This window comes from Dasypus novemcinctus, chromosome 5 (genome assembly GCF_030445035.2).
Source record: "Dasypus novemcinctus isolate mDasNov1 chromosome 5, mDasNov1.1.hap2, whole genome shotgun sequence".
NCBI classification, from domain to species: Eukaryota; Metazoa; Chordata; class Mammalia; order Cingulata; family Dasypodidae; genus Dasypus; species Dasypus novemcinctus.
In genome coordinates, this window is record NC_080677.1 from 80640926 (window position 1) to 80661267 (window position 20342).

Sequence of the window (20342 nt, forward strand, 5' to 3'; positions counted from 1 at the left end):
TTTCTCAGGCTTTGTTCACTTTTCTTCATTGTTTCTTCTTTCTACTCTTCAGACAGGATGCTTTCATTTGTCTTATCTTCATGTCCACTGATTCTTTCTTCACCCAGCTCCAATCTGCTGTTGAACCTGCCTATGGAATTTCTAAGTTCTATTACTGTGATTTTCAACTTTATTGGGTTCCTTTTCATAATTTCCATCTCCCTACTTTCTGTTTGTACTGATATATTTTCCTGATTTCCTTTAGTTCTTAGCTCATACTTTCCTTTATCTCTTTGACCATATTTAGAATCATTTCTTAAAGGTCTTTATCAGGTATGTCCCAGATCTGATCCTTCCTATTGATGGTTTCTAATGCTTTTATCTCTTTTGCCTGGACCATCACTTCTTGCTTCTTTGTATGTTTTGTAATCTTTTGTTGAAACCTGGACATTTTGATATTTTAATATGTTATTGCTGAAATTTAGACTCTGAAGCATACGTTCCTTAAGCTTGTATCCAGCTGATGTTCAGACAGAACTTTCCTTAATTCCATGAGCTAACAAAAAAATAGAAGAGGGACAAATAGAAAACACCTTTCCCAGTCTTTGTAGATTGAGCTGTGTAAGTACGCTCCTTCAAGGCTTATCCATACCAAGAGAGAGACTAGCTCCAGGTGAAAGTATAGGGGTCTCCCTGATCCTTTCTGTACCTGCATCTTGTCTTGGGGATGTACATGGAGCCCTAGGAATTTCACCATTTTGCACTGATGAATGTCCCTTCTTCCTGAGGAAAAAAAATTTCCTCAAGATCCTGGGCACTGCACTCTATAACCTTCAGCCAGCAATCCCTTGCCCCAGGCATTCACTTGCTTGCTCAAGTGTTCTAAAGTAGAGCTTGGTGAGCTGTCTTCTATGCACAGGGCAAGTTCTGGGATGGCGAGTCCCTCAGGCCACTACCAAATAGATAGAACCAGACATACATGCTTCAGTGTGTGCACAAGGGTTTCTCTGCTCCTTCTGGAAATGGGACCAGGGATTTGCACTGGGAACACAGACCAGCTCTACTCCAAACCAGGGTTGGTGGTGGTGATGTGGTGGTGGATATATCAATCAGTAGTTCATTCCTATTTATTGCTGAGAAATATTCCATTTATGGATGTACCAAAATTTGGTTATTCATTCACCTGTTGATGGACATGTGGGGCTATTATGATAAAACTGCTATGAACATTTATGTACAAGTCTTTATGTGGACAGATTTTTTTCATTTTCCTTGAGTAAATACCTAGGGTAGAATGGCTGCATTGTATAGTAGGTTTATTTTTTATTTTTTAACAGCTTTATTGAGATATAATTCAAATGCCATATAATTTTTCCACTTAAAGTGTACAATTTGAAGGTTTTTAATACATTCACAGATATGAGCAACCATTACTACAGTCAATTTGAGAATATTTTCATCCCCTCAAAAATAAACCCCATATCCTTTAGCAAGCACCTCCCTATGCCCCTACTCCCCCTTCTCCATCCTGTTGTCAGGCTTGCTCTGACTTTGTTCATGGAGGCAGGTGGCTGGAGTCAGGATATAGCTTCCTGCTCAAGCAAAGACAAAGAGGGAGGGAAACACTGAGGGCTTAAGGCTGAAGAAGCAGATTCACCTTAGATGCCTGCAGGGCAGAGAGTGAGATCGATGGCACAGTTCTCCATCTATTCAGCCTTATGCTTCGCAAGGGATGGGGTTACTTTGTACAAAGCACAGGACCAACCTGTGCACAAAATATCCAGTCACTCACATCCATGCAAATGAGGGTGCAGGGGCTAGGAGAAGCAAGCCTTGGATTGATTCTTTCATGCAGGTAGTAAATCCCAAACTCTCTCTTGAATGGCCAACTCTCTTTGCAGGCCTGCTCTGTGCTCTGGGAAACATTCCTCCTCTTTTCTTCCAAGCATAGTGTGGAACAGGCTGGAAGCACATTTCCCTAGCTTAATAGTTCTGCCTTAAACCTAACCACTCTTTAGAGGTGAAGAAAAAAGTCTCTGAGCAGGGAAGCAGATGTGGCTCAAGTGAGAGAGCTTCCGCCTACCATATGGGAGGACCTGGATTTATTGCTTGGGGCCTCCTGATGAAAAAGACGAGAAAGCGTGCCCATGTGGTGAGCTGGTGCCCTGTGCAAGTGAGTCACACAGCAAGATGATGGCGATTCAATAGAGAGACAAGGGGAGAGTCAAGGTGAAGCGCAGCAGAAACCGGGAACTGAGGTGGTACAATTGGCAGGGAACCTCTCTCCCCATCAGAGGTCTTCAGGATCAAATCCTGGTGAATCCTAGAGAAGAAAAAATGAGAAAAGAAGATAACACAGACAGCTAAAACAGCAGGGCAGGAGGAGGGGAAGGGGGAAAATTTTAAAAAAAGAAAAAACAAATCCATTTCTTAAAAAAAAAAGTCTCTGAGTAGATAATGGGAGCTCTGCTAAGCTGGTTAAAATGAACACTGAAATAACTGTTGAAAAAAGAAGTTCCCATTGGATGCCAACTCACACCTAAGGGAAATATTCCAAAGACATCAAAGGCCTACATTTGAAAATTAAAATCATAAAAGCACTAGAAGAAAACATGAAAAAAAATTTATCATCTCAGAGAGGTCTTTCTAAGTAACATGCACAACCTAGTAGCCAGAGAAAACATCATAAATTTGACTGTACAAAAATCTAAAAAATTTATGTGGCAAAAATCGTTATACACAAAGTAAAAAAAACAAATGGTAAACTGGGAAAAAATATTTGCGATGCATACTAGAGAAAAAGTACAAATTTGCTTAGCATACCAAGAATACCTACAAACCAGTAGGAAGTATGAAAAAAAAAATCCCAGTAGAAAATGGCAGAAATGAACAGACCAGTCACGGAAAAGGAAATAGTAACGATTCCAAAATATTGATAAAAGATGCTCAACCCCACTCAGAACAAGGGAAATGCAAATTGAAATGGAATACCATTTTTCAATCTAACAGATTGGCAAAAAGCAAAATGTTTGACAACATTGTGTTGGTGAGCATATGGGGGAAATAAGCATACTCATATATTATAAGTAGGAGTGTAAATTAGAACAACCTCTTTGAGGAATATTTTGGCAATATCTATCAAATAGTTAAATGCACATATACTTTGATCCAGCAATTCTGTTTCTAGGAATTCATCCTATAGATATACTGTCACAGGTATAACATTACGTATGTTCAAGGACATTTATCACAGCATTATTTGGAATAGGAAAACATTGGAAACAAGGCAAGTATTTATTAATAGGAGATTGATAAATAATATATGGCATAATCCATACAGTGGGCCACCATGCAGTTATTAAAATGAATGAGGCTGCTCTATGCACAAACAGGTTAGAATCTCCAAGATGTATTAAGATTAAAAAGCCTGAAAATACAGAATATATAATATGCTTCCATTTGTACTAAGCAAAAAATATGCAGGTGAATATATATTTGTAAATGCATATCTGGAAAGATCACAAGAAAATTGTTGTTCCTGAGCAGGCAATTAGCGTTTGAGAAACAGAAGTGGACAGAAAGACTTCCTTTACAATGTTTACTCTTTTGGGCATTTGGAATTTTATATTGTGTGCATGTATTACCTATTCCAAAAAATATTCCTTTTTTTTCTTAAAAACTGAGTTCTCCAGGGTTAAATCAGCTGGCAGAATGTCATGGGGTGAGCTATGCTATTTCATTCCTCTTCTCTGTTTATTTCCTTTACCTGGAATGGCTTTTATGCCTTGTTTTTGTAACTCACAGAAGCCTTCCCCAATTTCCCCACCCCCAATCTGAATTTAATTCTATTCTGCCCACACTACCATGCCCCTATGGCCCCTGGGCATGCCCCTAGCAGTCCTTAGCCCACCTGATTGTAAGTGTGGGCTTACCATTTTGTCTCTGAACTAGGTTTGAGCTCCTGGTTGGGAGAGCCATGTCATATTAGACCGAAGAGTCTCAGTGCCCAGCACAGTGTGTGATGCTTAATAGGCTTCTACAAGAGTGATGCCTGGCTAACTGGATGAATGGAAGGTGGTGCTTCTAGACTGCCAATTCCTTCTGTGAAGGGATTTTTAAATGTTTTTGTTCTCTGATATATCCTTAGCTTCTAGAACAGGGTTTGGCACATGCCAGGTGCTCAAGATTTGTTGAATGGCACCTGGTGGGAGAAGTGGGAAGAAGTGAGCAGCAGGAGTGAAGATGCAGAAAGGTTATGAGGCAGGCCTGCAGCTCGGGACAGGGATTCTAGGAAGGCCAACCAAGAACACCAGAGAAGGAGCTGGCTTCGAAGCAAAGGTGGTATTTCCTTACAAGCATGGACTGAGAAAGTTACCATATTACCCAGCAATTCCATTCCTAGGTATCTACCTGAGAGAATTAAGAACATATGTTGTCTTAGTATTCTAGGGCTGCTATAACACGGTATCACAGACTAATTGCCTTAAACAATAGAAATTTATTATCTCACAGTTCTGGAGGCCAGAAGTCTGAAACCATGGTGTTGGTAGGGCCATGCTTCCTCCGAAGGAAAGAATCTATTCCTTACCTCTCTCCTGGCTTCAGAAGGGTGGTTGGCAATCCAGGGCATTCCTTGGCTCATGGCAGCATAACTCAGTCACTGCCACTGTCACGTGACTGTCTCTCTCTTCATCTCTCTTACTATGTCCAAATTTCCTTTTCTTGTAAGGACACAAATCATTTTGGATTAGGACCCACCATAATCCAGTTTGACCTCATCTTAACTAATAACATCTTCAAAGATTCTCTTTCCAAGTAAGCTTACATTGACAGAACCAGGGGTTAGAATTTGAATATATCCTTTGGGGGGATATATATATATATCTGTGCAAAAACCTGCACTAATATTAGTAGCAATGTTTTTCTTAATAGCACAAAGTGGATACAGCCCAAACATCTGTCAAATGATGAATAAATGAAAAAAATGTCATCTATCTGTACAATTAAATATTATTCAGCAATAGAAAGGAATGAAGTATTGATATGTGCTATAACATGGGTGAAGCTTGAAAGCTTACTAAGAGGAAGAAGCCAGTCACAAAAGACCACATTTTGTATGATTCCATTTACATGAAAAGTTCAGAATAGGCAAACCTATAATAGAGACAGGGAGTAAATTAGTGGTAGCCAAGGGTTGAGGGAAGGAGCGATGAAAATGTCCTAAAACTGATTGTGGTGATGGTTGTACAACTCTGTGAACACGTTAAAAACCATTGAATTGTATATTTTAAATGGTTGAATTGAATGATATGTAAATTGTATCTCAGTAAAGCTGTTATAAAAAATAAGAATGGTCTGGGTTCCTGGAAGTGTGAAATGAGCGACCATCTCGGCAGCTCTGGCCCACACCAACCAGCATCTGGGCTTCCAGAGCCTTGTCACCAGGAGTCAGGTGGCGCTCAGCCCCAGAAGTCATTCTCATTCACTCTTCCACCTTTGGAGCCAGGGCAGGGACCCTGCCCACCAGTCCTGAGGGCCGAAGCTTCTGAGGAGTCCCTCCCTCTGTGTCTGGGGCACGCATGGAGCGAGCCGCTCTTGCGTTCCAGAAGTGGGGAGGGCTGCGGAACGTCCCATCTTTTCCTTCCCATCAAGAGCTGAGGGGCTCTCACTGGGTAGGTGTTGGGTGGGGTGGGGTGGGGGAATGACACAGGACAAGGGGTAGAAAGTAAGTGCAGTCATTCCACAAAACCTGTTGAGCTCTGGGTGTGCACCTGGCGCGGGGTTACAAGGGAAGCAAGTGGGATGCAGTAGGTGTAAGCGCTTCTCTGCCCTTGAAAAGCTTGCCGAGACTGGCTGGAATCAGGTGTGTGGGGTAATTGTGGGAATGTAGGGTTAAAGCAGTGTGAGTGTGTGATAGATAGAGACAGTGCGAGAAGAGGACGGTTTTCATTTCTGCAGGAAGCTTCGTGCCCTCAGCCTAGCTGTCGTCACTGCAAGTTGCGGCCTGGCCTGAGAAGCGCTCTCTTCTTGAGGAGGACTTGGGGTGTAGAGGCGCTTGAATGATGGAACTTGGGTGTCTTAGGACTTGGATTCCTGGAGACCTATTTGAGGGCCCACAATGCCAGTGCTAGATGATCGGGAACCGTAGATATAAAGAAATACAAGTCAGTGAAGTTTTCTGGCCAGCCCACCACTGCCTGTGAAACCGCTAAAGGAGCTGCACTTCTGACCATTCATAGCAGTGCTTCTGCTTCTCAAGCTTTAAGTACAATAGATTAGGCAAGGGTTTGTAGCAATCTATTCACAGGAAAGTGTGTGCTAAATTCTAAGTCAGCAAATGTTTGAAGCATAACTTCTTTGCTGACAAATCAGACACTTGCAGCAGGTAGAGCCCTGAGAAGCCCCTTTAAGTGCCGTAAGGGTTGAACCTCTGCAGGAGAAGGTCCCCAAGAAAGTCGGGCGACAGGAAAGCCTCAGGGCCCCGTTCAGCCTCTGTGATTCTGGCCCAGCTGTGTCCCTGGGGCCAGGACCTCGAGCTTTCAGGAGGAGGCTGAAGTTGCCAGAAACAACCTCGGGCTGAAAACAAAAACTGTAATTGCAGGAGATAAACAAATTCCAAAATATGACCCTTGCAATGCCTGGAACCAGGGAAGAGAAGGAAGGGACAGTCTCACTCTATGCTGGTGAAAAGAGGGCAACATGAAAACAGCTGTGCAGTCAGGCTGAAAATTACACAGATGTGAGTTTCTTTAATTTAGAGCCTTAATTATTCTGACGTTTTCCATAACTTCATCTGAGCCATCACTTCAGCTTTAATTATGCATAATGAAATGGATTATTTACAGTAACTAATATGACAGGAAAAACTGAGAGGTGAGAATTGGTAACTTGGCAACTGTTGTTTATTCATCTTTTTATTCACCTAGTGTTTACTGAGCACCTACTACGCATAAGCTCTTTGCCATGGTCCTACAGATATCTTAAAAAATAGCATCTTTGGAGCACATGTAATGGGCCTGTTTCTTTCACTACATTATCTCATGTACTCCTTTCAATAACACTGCATGACAGGTATTATTCTCCCCGATTTACAGAAGTGGAACTGGGATTCTGAAAGGTGAAGTAATCTACCTAAGATCACACAGCAAGACCCACAGTTCTGTTTTTATCCATCAACTCAGGCAGACACCTGTGGATAGACATTCTGAATGTCAATACCCTTCCTGCTTTAAACAGAAAAATGTAACTAAGGGAGAGGTTGGTTGTCATTTTAAGCTGGAGAGCGAAGGATCAGAATTGCACGTTTGGGAAATTAATCGACAGTGGTCTATAGCATTGATTAGAGGCTACTGAGACAGTCCAAGTGAGAGGCAAGGACCTAAACCACGTGGTGGCTGCAAAACTGGAGAAGGAAGACGCGGGAGGCATGGTGGAGGCTACCAGGGACTTGGCAGGTGTTTGGCGCAGTGGCCGGGGTAAGGCAGACTTAGTCCTGCTGTCCCGGTCCTTGGCCCCTGACCAGCGGCTTGATCTCTCTGAGGCTTGGTTTCTTCTGGCACAAGGGGATCTAATTAGCTTCTTTAGCACTCTCAGTTCAGGGATATATAAGCTGAAATGGTTTTGTTTACCCTCCAGTCACTGTTCCCTCCTGGCCTCTGTTGAATCTCCCTTTCCTATTCCTTGCTTTCTGGCCATTTTCAGTTTTTCATGGTCCAGGACGATTTAAAGCTTCCATCTGAAACATGATTTAAATTCCATTTCCTGCCACTCTCTTCTCCCAATGCCAGCACAGCTGGAGCCGGGACCCTGACAAGATGGATCATGTGTGGGGTGTGGTCTGGCGGGGGGGAAGCCTCCCTGCAGTTGCCTTCAAGCGCTGGATCCTTCCCTGGGAGGCACAGAAGAAAGGATAAGGAACGAGGACCTCTATGTATCTGGCTCTCATTGTGTCTGCTGGTTGATGTGGCTTCCCTGTCCCATACCCACTGGCTGCTGACTTCTGCGTAGCAGGTCCCGAATGCTGGTTTGCTGCGGGGCACATGTGGTGCTCCAGTGGGCCCTCTGCCGCTCACTTCCCTGACCAGGAGGATATGGCTCCATGCCCCCTCCAGTCCTGCCGCCAGCCTTGGTCCATCGCTGCCTTGGGCTGTCTAGCTCCTCTCCCCCTGTGGGTAATTCTCCTGTGTGGGAATGAGAAAGATGGCCCAATCTAGTAGCCTTCCACTGTGTCCACGTAACGGGGACAGGCTGCTCCACCACCACCCTCTCTCTGCCCTGTGGTTGCTCCCTCTCTTCTCTGAGTGGAAGCTGGAATCCAGCCTGGGCTTCCCTCACTAAGCCCTGTGCCCTGCCCAGAGCTGTATGGAGCATAAAGCACCGTCTAGGCCAGCAGTTGCCCTTGAAGGACTGGCCACATCACTCCCCAGTGGGCAGGAGCCTTGTGACTCCAATCGTCTCTATCCACAGATTTCTTGGGGACTGGAGGGGCAGGGGCAATGGATACAGTCAAAGGGCTGTGACAGTCACCACCGGATCTGACTTGTGGAGGGTGTTTGGTCCCAGCTGTTACTTGTTCTCTTTAGAACTAATGCCAGTTAATCCCAACGCTGAGTCCTACTCAACAATTCAGGGCAGCAGAAAAATCCTCACCTCCCACCCCTGCTTCCTGCCTGGTCACAGGGCTCTTGAGACCACTGGGAATGTACGATGTGTATGTCCAGCTTTCACAATCACCTCAGAGTCTTAGCTCTTTCTTGACTCTTGTGACTTCTCTCTAGAAGAAGTCTGTAGGTGTGGACTTTTAAGATGGACCGTGAGCTGGCAGGGACTGGTTGGTGGCCTCTAGGCTACAGGCGCAGGTGATCAAAGAACAAACAGTCCTGTGGTGTTTAGAGTCTCCCTTAGTTACCACCCAAACTCTTGTTTGACTTCTTGCATGGCAACAAAACCAGGAGCGGAAGACGGGTGGCATCCAGAGTAAACTTTGGATGCAAGACGGGATTCAGCTCTAGAATAATATGCTGGAAGCACACACAGACGCCAACGATCAAACATGCAGGAAGCAGTCACTCTTTTGATCCTCCTGGGAGCCCTTTTAGGTAGGAACTCCAGTCTGTCACTGGTTTTACCTTAGGAACATTGCTTGACCTACTCCTGTTTGCCTGATGCCACTGTATGATAAGGACCGAAAGAGGAAACTGCCTCTGGGAGGATTTGTTCAACCGTTGATTGATCTGTAAGGATGAGTGAGATCATGCAGCTCCGGGGAGCCCTGGGAGGCTGGGGTAGGGGTCCCCTGGGAAGAGAGATGCCTAAAGAAGTCACTATCTTGTCCATGTTTGTTGAAGTCTTTCCCTTCCCTCTTGTGTTCACCGGTGTATGCTGGAAGTTCTTCAGAGGTCGGGAAAATAATTTTCATAGCGGAGCTTCATTTGTTGGTCATGTCAGTTTGTGGACCTTCTGGACCCACATAGGACAATTTGAGCTTGGCAAATCATCCTGTGGGGAAACTGAGGTGCTGAGGGGCTACTGTTGTCATCTTGAACAAAGAAAAGATCTCCTAATTAATAGAGGGGACAAAGATTCAACCTAGTGTTTTTTACTTTTCTTTATTCAAGAACTTCAAGAATCTTGGATGATATGTTTGATATCAGCTTGGATTACTGAAATTAACCTTTTAAAATTAAAGTTTATTTCTGGGTAGGTAATATTTGCATAATGTATAAAATTCAATCACATTAAATTTAGATTAATTTAAGGATAATTTGCATCTTTGATGAGTTATGTAATAAAACACTTAGAGGTGCCTGGAATCTAGTAAATGTTAGTCATTATTTCTGATTATGATTATTTGCAGTTCTTTCTTTCTCTTTCCTTTTTTTTTTTTTTTTGCATTTGTAAGTGGGATCTCTTCTTCCCTTATATCTTTGAATTGATTTTTGTAGACTATAGGGAAGTCTATTGGTTTCTTGGATTAATTTTGTCAACCCAGCCCCCTCAAACCTTTTTATTTGTAGTGGTTTTCCAGTAGATTCTCATGAATTTTCCACATTTGCAAATAAGGAACATTCATACCCCTCTTTTCCTATTTTTATACCTCCTATTTCTCTTATCTAATTGCCCAGCCTAGTGCCTTCAGACCAATGTTAAATTAGGATGAGTGTGGACATTCTCATTTCTCATTAAGCATGATGCTAGCTTTGGTTTGAGATAGAAATGTTTCATATGTTAAGGAGGTAGATTCTCATATTTTACTTAGAGCATTTATTTTTAAAAGAGAATGGATTTTTAAGTCCAATGCATTTTAAAGATACATAGAAATGGCCATTTAATTTTTTCCCCTTTGATCTAATAATAAGATAAATAACTCCATTTCCTAATATTGGACCTTCTTTAGTCTTGGGCTTAAATTTTAGGCTCGACAGAGAGCAAGAGGACCTAGCGACTTGAGGCTGTGACTTGGGCAGTTCAGCCTCTAATCTGAAGTGAACATTTGAGATTTTTGTGAAAAGTATAGGCTTTTAGGGCTAAAATCCAAGTTAAAAGGTGACCTTTATTGTCATTGGGGGAAGAGTGAGTTTAGGAAGAACCCAGTGTCTCATACTGAACACTATCATTTGGAACTTAATCATCAGGTGCGTGAAAAGAACAGAGCACAAAAATTTTCAAAAAGCACCTGAGATTTCTTATTTAAAAAATACATGAATCCTGCCTCCCACCCCACAAACACTCTGTACCATGCTTTTGCTTCAACAGGTCAAATCCTAGTTTTTGGCAGTTTTTGCAGACTGCCTCTGTGATGCAGACTGCCTCTGGAAGGATTTGAGTTTTTTTGACATCTGAAAAATCTGAGCATTGCCTTCACTCCTGACAGCAGGGTTACAGAGAATTCCAGGAAGGCAGCATGCCAGCTCCTGCCTTCAGGATTTCACCATTATACTCTCATGTAAAGTAATAAGCTCCCAGTATCTTCTTTCCTCTCATTTGGTAGAAACCCTAAGCTTTCTCCAAGGCCTAACTCAAGCCCCACCTCCCCCATGGATCCCTCCAGGATTGCCCTAGCTCTTGGCGAGCTCATCCCTCTGCACCCCCAGAGCTCTTCTTGCCGGCGCACGGAATGCATGGCAAGAGCTTAGTGCAGAGCCCAACAGAGAATATGGGCTCAACAGAAGGTATTATAATTCATCTATTAAGTGTCTGTCCTGTCTCCTTAACTAGAATGTCAGCCCCTTTATATAACAAGTTTCATATCTCTTAACCCTCTTTGATCCCAAGTACCACATCCATAGAAAGTATCCAATAAATATTTTTCGTTTGTCTTGATCATTCCTTTTTGGGTCTAGCGTCTTTCATATTTACTGATAACCATCCCCCTGCCAAGTACAGAAATTTAGATCTTCTGACTGCTTAATATCAGTGTTTAAATTAGTTCTGTCCTTTCCACCCCCTATTAAGAAAATGGAACAGTCTCTCTTGGGGAAGCTATAGTATTCCACACCTACGATGGCTTACAAAGGAAGACCCCGAAGAATGCAAACTAGACAAAGCTCCCAACATACAAATGAGAAAGAGTTGAGACTAAACAGAGTCTGGTTCCTCAAGTACCAAAGGACCACATGTAAGTCCCAGAAGTGAGGCGACCTAGCAAAGAACCTGAGGTGTGGTTTCCCATTTTCCCTCAGCATATTTAAATCTACCGCAGACTGAAACTATCTGCCATTTGAGAAAACCTCCAGGGAACTTGCATTTCTGTTAAGCTCAGGGAAATGAAAACTGACAAGATATTTACCTAAAGGGGTGCAGCGATGCCCAGAGATGTACTCACCAGACGCAATGGATGTGACATGATGATGGTGGGGGGAGAGTATTGTTGTGGGGGAAATGGTGGGGTGGAGGCAGTGGGGGCGAGTGGGGACCTCATATTTTTTTAATGTAATATCTTCTTAAGTAGACTTTGGGGGAAAAAAAAAAAAAAGAGGATACCTTAAGCTAGAAGATGCATAGGAACATGAAAAGGCACCAAACCCATCGTTCTGAGTTTTGTATTGTTTTTAAAGATTTATTTTATTTATTTCTCTCCCCCTCCCCCCCATTGTCTACTCTTTGTGTCCATTTGCTGTGTGTTCTTCTGTGTCCACTTGTATTCTTGTCATGCAGCACTGGGAAACTGTCACTTTTTTTGTTGCGTCATCTTGCTGTGACAGCTCTCCGTGTGTGCGGCGCCACTCCTGGGCAGGCTGCGCGTTGTGGTGTGGGGTGGTTTTCCTTGCGCGTGGGACACCCCTATGTAGGAGACACCCCTGCATGGCGGCACTCCTTGTGCACAGCAGCACTGCAGCACTGTGGGGGCCAGCTCCACACAGGTCAGGAGGCCCTGGGGATTGAACCCTGGACCCTCCATATGGTAGATGGATGCTCTATCAGTTGAGCTATAGCCACTTCCCCATCCTGAGTTTTTGTCTACATGGGTCTCTTCAGGAAGTCTCCTCTAAACGCTCATCAGGGCCTGGTCCTCTGCAGTGTCAGAAAATCAAAAAGAGGCCAAAGATGTCTCACTCTCCTTGAGGAATTAGGTATAACCCCTACTTTATGCTCTCATTTGAAAAGGCGGGAAGATACATTTCATTTCCAGCAAGTTTTTCTGTTGATGGATTAATCATATACATGGGGTCCAAAGAATGTTGTAAAAAGCTGAGGCTTTAAAAAAAATTTTTTTTTAATTTATTGAACTATATCACACTACATAAACATAAGCAGTAAGTGTATAGTAATAGTTGTGAACTTACAAAACAAACATACATAACATCATACAGGGAATCATACCTCACACAAACAATAATACCTTGCCTTGTTTTTTTGTTTTGTTTTTTTTACACTTTTTAAAATTAAAGTTAATAGATCATAAAGACCATTACATTAAAACATAAGAGCTTCCCATATAGTCCATTCCCCACCCCCATCATTTTTATAAATTGTATTTTTTTGAAGATATATACCTCACAAAAAATGTTACATTAAAAAAACATATGAGGTTCCCATATACCCCCAACCCCCCCACCCCACACCTCCTACACCAACAACCTCCCCCATGATTGTGGCAAACTCATCGCACTTGTATACCTTGCATTATTGTGAAACATTTTTTAACTAATGATTAAAGAGAATCCTTAAAATATTACTGCCAAACAAAGTATCTCACATTTGGTGTATTTCCCCCCCCAACCCACCCTATTACTATTATTACTATTATTACTATTATATTATTTATGTATGAACACACATAAACAATAACTGTATAGTAAAATTTGTGAACTTACAAAGCAAACATGCATAACATCATACAGGGGTCCTAGATATCAACCCACTATCAACACCTTGCATTGTCGTGAGACATTTGTTACAAATGATGAAAGAATATCATCAAAATCTTACTACTAACTATAATCTTTATTTTACATTTGGTGTATTTTCCCCCAAGCCACCCTATTATTATTTTTAAAATACATTTTTATGACAGAAGTTGTAAACTTACAAAACAATCATGCACATGTGCAGGATTCCCATACAACACCCTTCTATCAACATACCACATCATGGTGGAATATTTGTTACAGATTATGAGATAATATCATCAGATTATTACCAGTCTAAAGCATACATTTGGTATACTTTTTCCAAACTCTGTCATTATCAACACAGTATATCTTTTGCTTAGATGCATGAACATTACATTATTACTGTTAACCACAGCCCACAGGTCACTCAAGCTATATTTTTTCCATGCTTCTCTACATTCCCACCACACTGAAATAGTGATGCACATCTCCTCTAGTTCACAAAGGACACTCTTGCATCTATACTATCAATCACAATTCTCATTCACCTCTGGGTTTACTGTGTTATTCAGTCCCTAGATTATTCTCTAGCTTTCTATCACCTGGCATTTACATCCCTAGACTACCCTTTTCAGCCACATTCCAATTTATAAAGCAGCTGTTACTCACTATAATGTTTTACCATCAATTCTATACATTTCCATACTTTTACAATAAAGTTATTTAAAATTTCTACATACATTAAACATCATTAGTCCATCTCTATCCTCCTCTTATCTCCTTTAAGAATCCATTACCTACCACCAGGGCTTGCAGATAATTTCCTACATTTTCTTCTAGAAGCTTTACAGTTCTTGCTTTTATATATATATATATATATAGTTTTTGATCCAGTTTTAGTTCATTTGTGTATAAAGTGTGAGATATGGGCCCTCTTTCCTTCTTTAGGCTAAGGATCTCAGCACCATTTGTTGAATGAACTCTTCCGTCTGAGCTGGGTGGGTTTGACAGGCTTGTCAAATATCACTTGACTGTAGATGTGATCTGTTTCTTAACCATCAATTTGGTTGCATTGGTCTATGTGTTTGTCTCTATGCCAGTACCATGCTATTTTTACCTATATAGCATGGTAATATGATTTAAAGTCCAGAAGTGAGAGTCCTCCATGCTTATTTTTCCTTTTTAAGATGTTCCTGGCTATTTGGGACCATTTACCCATCGAGATAAATTTGATAATCATGTTTTCCATTTATTTTTAAATTGCTGGTGGTATTTTTTTTTGTGATTGCATTGAATCTGTATATCAATTTGGGTAGAATTAGCATCTTAAAAATATTTCTTCCAATCTGTGAGCATGAATGTTCTTCCGATTTTTCAGGTCTTTTTTAATTTCTTTTAACAACAAGTGTAGTTTTCTGAATACTTTACATCATTGTTACATCATTGTTAATTGCTTTACATCATTGGTTAAGTTTATTCCTCAATATTTTATTCTTTTAGTCGCTATATTGTAAATGGAATTTTTTTTCCTGACTTCTCCTCAGACTGCACATTACTAGTGTCTTTTAAAGTCTATTTCGGGGAAGCATATGTGGCTCAAGTAATAAGGCCTCTGCCTACCATATGGGAGGACCTGGGTTCAATCCCTCGTCCCTGGTGAAAAAGAAGAGGAGAAAGCATTCCTGCATGGTGAACCAGTACCTGTGTGGTGAGCTTAGTGCTTGCACGGTGAGCTGCATGCCTGTGCAGTGAGCCAATGCCCATGTGGGTGCCAGTGCAGTGAGCCAAGTGCCCACATGGTGAGCCAAGTGCCCACGTGAGTGCCTGTGTGGCAAGCCGAGTGCCCACATGGCAAGCCGAGTGCCCACATGGTGAACTGAGTGCCCACATGGTGAGCCAAGTGCCTGCATGAGTGCCCACATAGTAGCCAAGTGAGTTATGCAGCAAGATGATGATGCAACGAAAGAGAGATGAAGGGGAGAGTCAAGGTGAAGCACAGCAGACACCAGGAACTGAGGTGGCACAATTGACAGGGAGCCTCTCTCCACATCAGAAGTCCCCAGGATTGAATCCTGGTGAATCCTAGAGGAGAAAGACAAGAAGAGAAGACAAAAAGAGAAAAAGATACAGAAGATCACACAGCAAATGGACACAGCAAAAAAGCTGGGTGTGGGATGGTAAGGGGAAGAAAAAATATTTTTTAAAAATAAAGTCTATTTCATCTAATATAAGTATAGATACTCTGGTGGTTTTTTTGGTTTGTTTGTTTGTTTTTGTTTTGGTCACTAAATGTGTGGAATATCTTTCCAGCCTTTTGCTTTCAATCTATTGGTATCCTTGGGTCTAAGGTGAGGCTCTTGCAGACAGCATATAGGTGGCTCATATTTTCTTATCCATTCTGCCAGTCTGTGTCTCTTGATTGGGGAGTTTAATCCACTAACATTCAATATTATTACTATAAAGGCAGTTCTTATTTCACCCATTTTGACCTTTGGGTTTAATCTGTCGTATCTTATTCTCACCACTCTTTTGAGACTTTTAGTTACTTTTATCAATATAATATTCATTTCTAGACTCTCTTCCAAGCCTCTCTCCTGTCTTTTCTTTTCAGACTGTAGCACACCCATTAGTGTTTCCTGCAAAGCTGGTCTCTTGGTTACAAACTCTCTCAGTTTCTGTTTATCTGTGAATATTCTAAAGTCGCCCTCATTTTTGAAAGACAATCTTGCTGGATATAAGATTCTTGGCTGGAAGTTTTTCTCTTGCAGTATCTTAAATATATCATACCACTGTCTTCTTGCCTCCATAGTTTCTGATGAGAAATTGGCACTTAATCTTATTGGGTATCCCTTATATGTTATGAATTGCTTTTCTCTTGCTGCTCTCAGAATTCTTTCTCTGTCTTTGGCATGACATTCTTATTAGCATGTGTCTTGGAGTTGGCCTATTTGGATTTATTCAGATGGGAGTACATTATGTTTCTCAGACATGTATATCCATGTCCTTCAATAGGGTAGGGAAATTTTCTACCATTATTTCTTCAAATATTACTTCTGCCCCTTTTCTCTTCTCTTTCTTTCTGGGACACCCATGACACATATGTTTGCATGTCTCTTGCTGTTATTTAGTTCCCTGAGACCTTGTTCAATTCTTTCCATTCTTTTCTTTATCAGTTCTTTTGTATGGTTGCTTTCAGAGGCCATTTCTTCAAGCTTACTAATCTTTTTTTCTGCCTCCTCAAATCTGCTATTATATGATTTCAGTGTATTTTTAATTTCATTTATTGCAACTTTCATTCCAATAAGATCTGCCATTTTTCTATGTAGGCTTCAAATTCATCTTTGTGCTCCTCCAATGCCTTCTTTTTATTTTAAGATTTATTTATTTCTTCCCCCAACTTGTTGTCTGCTTTCTGTGTCCATTCGCTGTGCATTCTTCTGTGTCTGCTTGTCTTCTCTTTAAGTGGCACCAGGAACTGATCCTGGGAGAGACGTGTTCAATCTCTTGCACCACTTCAACTCCCTGGTCTGCTTCATTTCTTATTGTCTCTCCTCTGTGTCTCTTTTTATGTTGTTGTTGCATCATCTTGCTGCACCAACTCTCTGTTCAAGCCAGCTTGCCACGCGGGGCAGCGCTCCTGTGTGGGCCAGCATTCCACTTGGGTCAGCTTGCTACATGGGCCAGCACTCCAGGTGGGTCAGCTCACCACATGGGCCAGCTTGCCTTTACCAGGAGGCCCCAGGAATCAAACCCTGGACCTCCCATATGGTAGATGGAAGCCCAATCGCTTGAGCCACATCCACTTCCCCAATATCTTCTTAATATCCTTAATCTCTTTAACCATCTCATGAATTTATTAAGAAGATTTGTTTGAGCATCTATGATTAGTTGTCTCACCTCCTTTATGTCATCTGGAGGCTTATCTTTCTCCCTTAATTGGACCATATCTTCCTGTTTCTTAGTGTGGACTGTAATTTTTTGTTGGCATCTTAGCACCTGGCTTTCTAGATGTATTTGTTTCTCTCTTTAGTTTAGGGCTTTCTTGCCCTTTCTCCCTTGCTGGTTGTATAGTAGGAGCTGAGGATGTAGTTGGTGCTGTAAGCTGTGGAGGCTCAAGCTGCTCGCATTGTCCAAGGGACAGATGAAGCTTCTCCATCTTTCTTCTTTGTCAAGGGGTAGGAACAGAACCATGGCTGTGTGGACTAATCCAAGTCATGCAGGTCTAAACTCTAGTTGCCCAGGGAGACTGATGAAGCGTCACACCCCTTTCTCCCCTGCCTGGGGCAGGAATGGAGCTACAGGTGTGGGCAGCAGTCTATGCCATGTGGGTCCAGAATGGCTGCAGTTACCCCAGTAGACTTCAGACTATCCGGTCTGTGCCATTTGAAGTTACCCAGAGAGGCTGGTGCAGGGCCAGCCAGCCTCCTCCCTGCCAGAGGTGGGGCTGAAGCCTAGGCTAGGGCTACCACCCAAACTGGGTGAAAGAAGCCAGTCCCTACCATTACCGTGATTTTCAGTAAGCCTGGCTTCCCCTCGTGCTGGGAGCAGACTCAAAATTGTGGGCCTTTTTCAGAACCCGGACAGGCTCGAGCTTTAGCTGTTCTTGAGGTTATACTTTAGCCAGTGGAATTTACTAATCAGCAGCTGGAGTTGGTGGCCAACCATCTCTCCTTCCTCTGTTTCTGGGGAATGGAGCTTCCAACTCCAGCCACAGAATAGATCCTGAGGCGGCTTGCACCCTCAGAGTAGAATGATCACCAGCCTCTATGGTGAGGCCTGTATTTTCCTGGAGAGGCTGGAACAGGTGCCCCCTGCCCAAGTTTCTCCCTGCTGGAGGTGGGACAGGGGCTTAAGCTAGAGGTGAAATATGATCTGGATGGAAAGAAGCCGGTCCCTACCAGCACTGTGATTATCAGTCAGCCCTACTTCCCCTCATGCCAGGAGTTATAGTGGTGGCTACTGGCCTCTTTTGGATTTGGACAAGCTCAAACTTTAGCTGTTCTTAGGGTTATACTTTAACACACCAAGTTTACTAATCAGTAGCCAAAGTTGGTGCCCAACCATCTCTTCCTTCCCCATTTTTGGGAAGCGGAGCTTCCAATTCCAGCAGCAGAACAGCTCCCGAAGTGGCTTGTGCCTCCAGTGGAGCATGGAGCACTCTACTTACAAATCTTCTCTGCAGATGGGCAGTCTCCTCCTTCCATTCTTTCAAGGATGTTGCAGGATGTCCTTCTGGTCTCCTGGAGTCCCCAAACAGTGCTTTAGGTAGCTCTGGGTGATTACTAACTGCCATGTAGCAGGACTGACTCTAGGAGCTCCTTACTCTGCCACCATCTTGCTGGTTGTCCAGCTGATGCTTTTTTCTGTCATAACACTTTCCTGTTCAGAGTCTACCTCAGAAGAGTATAAGGCAGTCCCCCTTTTTAGGTCTCCCTCCTCTTCCATGGAAAAGCTGGCAACCGGCTTGTCTTCCTCTCATCTCCAGCCCATACTCTCAGTTATTGGAATCCATCTGCTTTTCACTCCCTGGAGCTGGAAGATGTTTGAAAGAAACTAGCCCTCTTCAGACAAGCGCCAGAGTGGTGCCAAGACAGACACATCTTTGACTTGCTAATTATGACCTAGCATAATTTACAGAATATCCAGTAGAGTCACTGTCAATTCTTTTGTGTCCTATTAAAGGCTTGCTTCTATTGTCAGTCCTCCAAAATGGGGTGAATGGACGTCCCATCCAGGAACGTATGCATTATGGAAATAGGAAAAGGTTGTATATCCTGAAAGAACAGCATTCTATAACATGTTATATTAATGCAGTAAATGCATTTTCTTACATGGTGCCTGTGCAGTGAGAGTTCATTCCAAAAGGCCTAGAATGAGCTGTTTTGCCAAAGTTCCTGCTTGGCACTGACCCCTGGTCAAGGCATGAAACATCAATTAATAGTGTTTCTGTTTAACCATGGGTCTGAGCAGTTTCGAAGTGGTTTGTACCAGCCTGTAAACATTGCTTATTGATAACCATGAGACTGATGGTTTGTAGTTAGTCTCAGTGAGACCCTTGGAAAGCTCTGGCATTGAGGCTGGCTACAAGGCAGAAATTTGCCTATGTGACCAGCAAAGTGTTAATAAAATAAAAACAGTGGATGGTCCATTTTGGTTCCAAGGTATTCCATGCATATGTTGGAGGTTCCTGATCTTTGAGGTCCTGCCACAATGCTTAGGAAAGGGATAACAAAAGGAGCTGCACCTGGCCTCTTAGGACCCCTTGTCATGACCCTTATCCTTACTTTAATGCTGTTGCTATGCTGAATCCTCTTCCTATAATAAGCTGGAGATTTGTAAGCATTGCCATTTGGGCCCTATGAATTCTTTATCAATCAAATCCTTTTTCACAGCTTCTGTTAGTGAAGCACCACAGTCCTGGGAGACAGAGGGAGAGACAGGCTGCCCCAGAGAAGTGCAGCTTCCAGCCTGACATTACACAGCCAAGCAGAGACAAAGCTAAAACGTGAAGCAGTGTCTCAATTCCAAATTCTCAGAATTTCTGATTTTTTCACAACAATTTTGAAAGGTTACTAGAGAGAATGAAGAGGAGTTTACTGAGTGGCAGTTTTAGGCAAATCCTGTTCTGTGTATTGAAAGCAGAGCTGTGGGGTAGAGCATCTGTATCCTATAGAGGGAGAAGGTGGCCCCACCCACATTCTTGGACCACGTCACCACTTGTGGTGCCAGTGGACCGGGCAGTCAGCTTTCTCCCAGCAACTGTGGCTGCAGGAGCCTTCATTATTCCAACACCAGCTCCCGCAAGGAGCTGTTGGTTCATCTCTGGCAAGACAGTGATTCAAAGGAAACGAGCCAGCGTGTCATTCACCCAGATCTCAAGCACAAGTGAGATGTTTCAGTGGGCTCAGTGACTGATAAATCTTTTGCATGCTATTCCCTTTCCGAAGTGTACACTTCAAGCAATTGTAATTTGAAACTTAATTAAGAGGCATGTGTAAGTCAAATTCCATTAAAGCCTCCCTCTTGGTC

At 42.7% G+C, this 20342-nt stretch overlaps 1 protein-coding gene across 4 annotated transcripts in view; it reads left to right on the forward strand.

The window, feature by feature from the left end:
• The first annotated feature begins 8915 nt into the window (after positions 1-8915).
• The window catches only part of CDHR3 (cadherin related family member 3), a 68980-nt gene continuing 57553 nt past the window's right edge, over positions 8916-20342 (forward strand). For all 4 annotated transcript variants that reach the window (XR_009185849.1, XR_009185851.1, XR_009185850.2 and 1 more), the window contains exon 1: positions 8916-9077. Coding sequence is in view for 1 of the 4 variants with exons in the window: in XM_058297146.1 (XP_058153129.1) it covers positions 9032-9077 (46 nt within the window). In the remaining 3 variants the exon portion in view is untranslated. The remainder of the gene's footprint in view (positions 9078-20342) is intronic.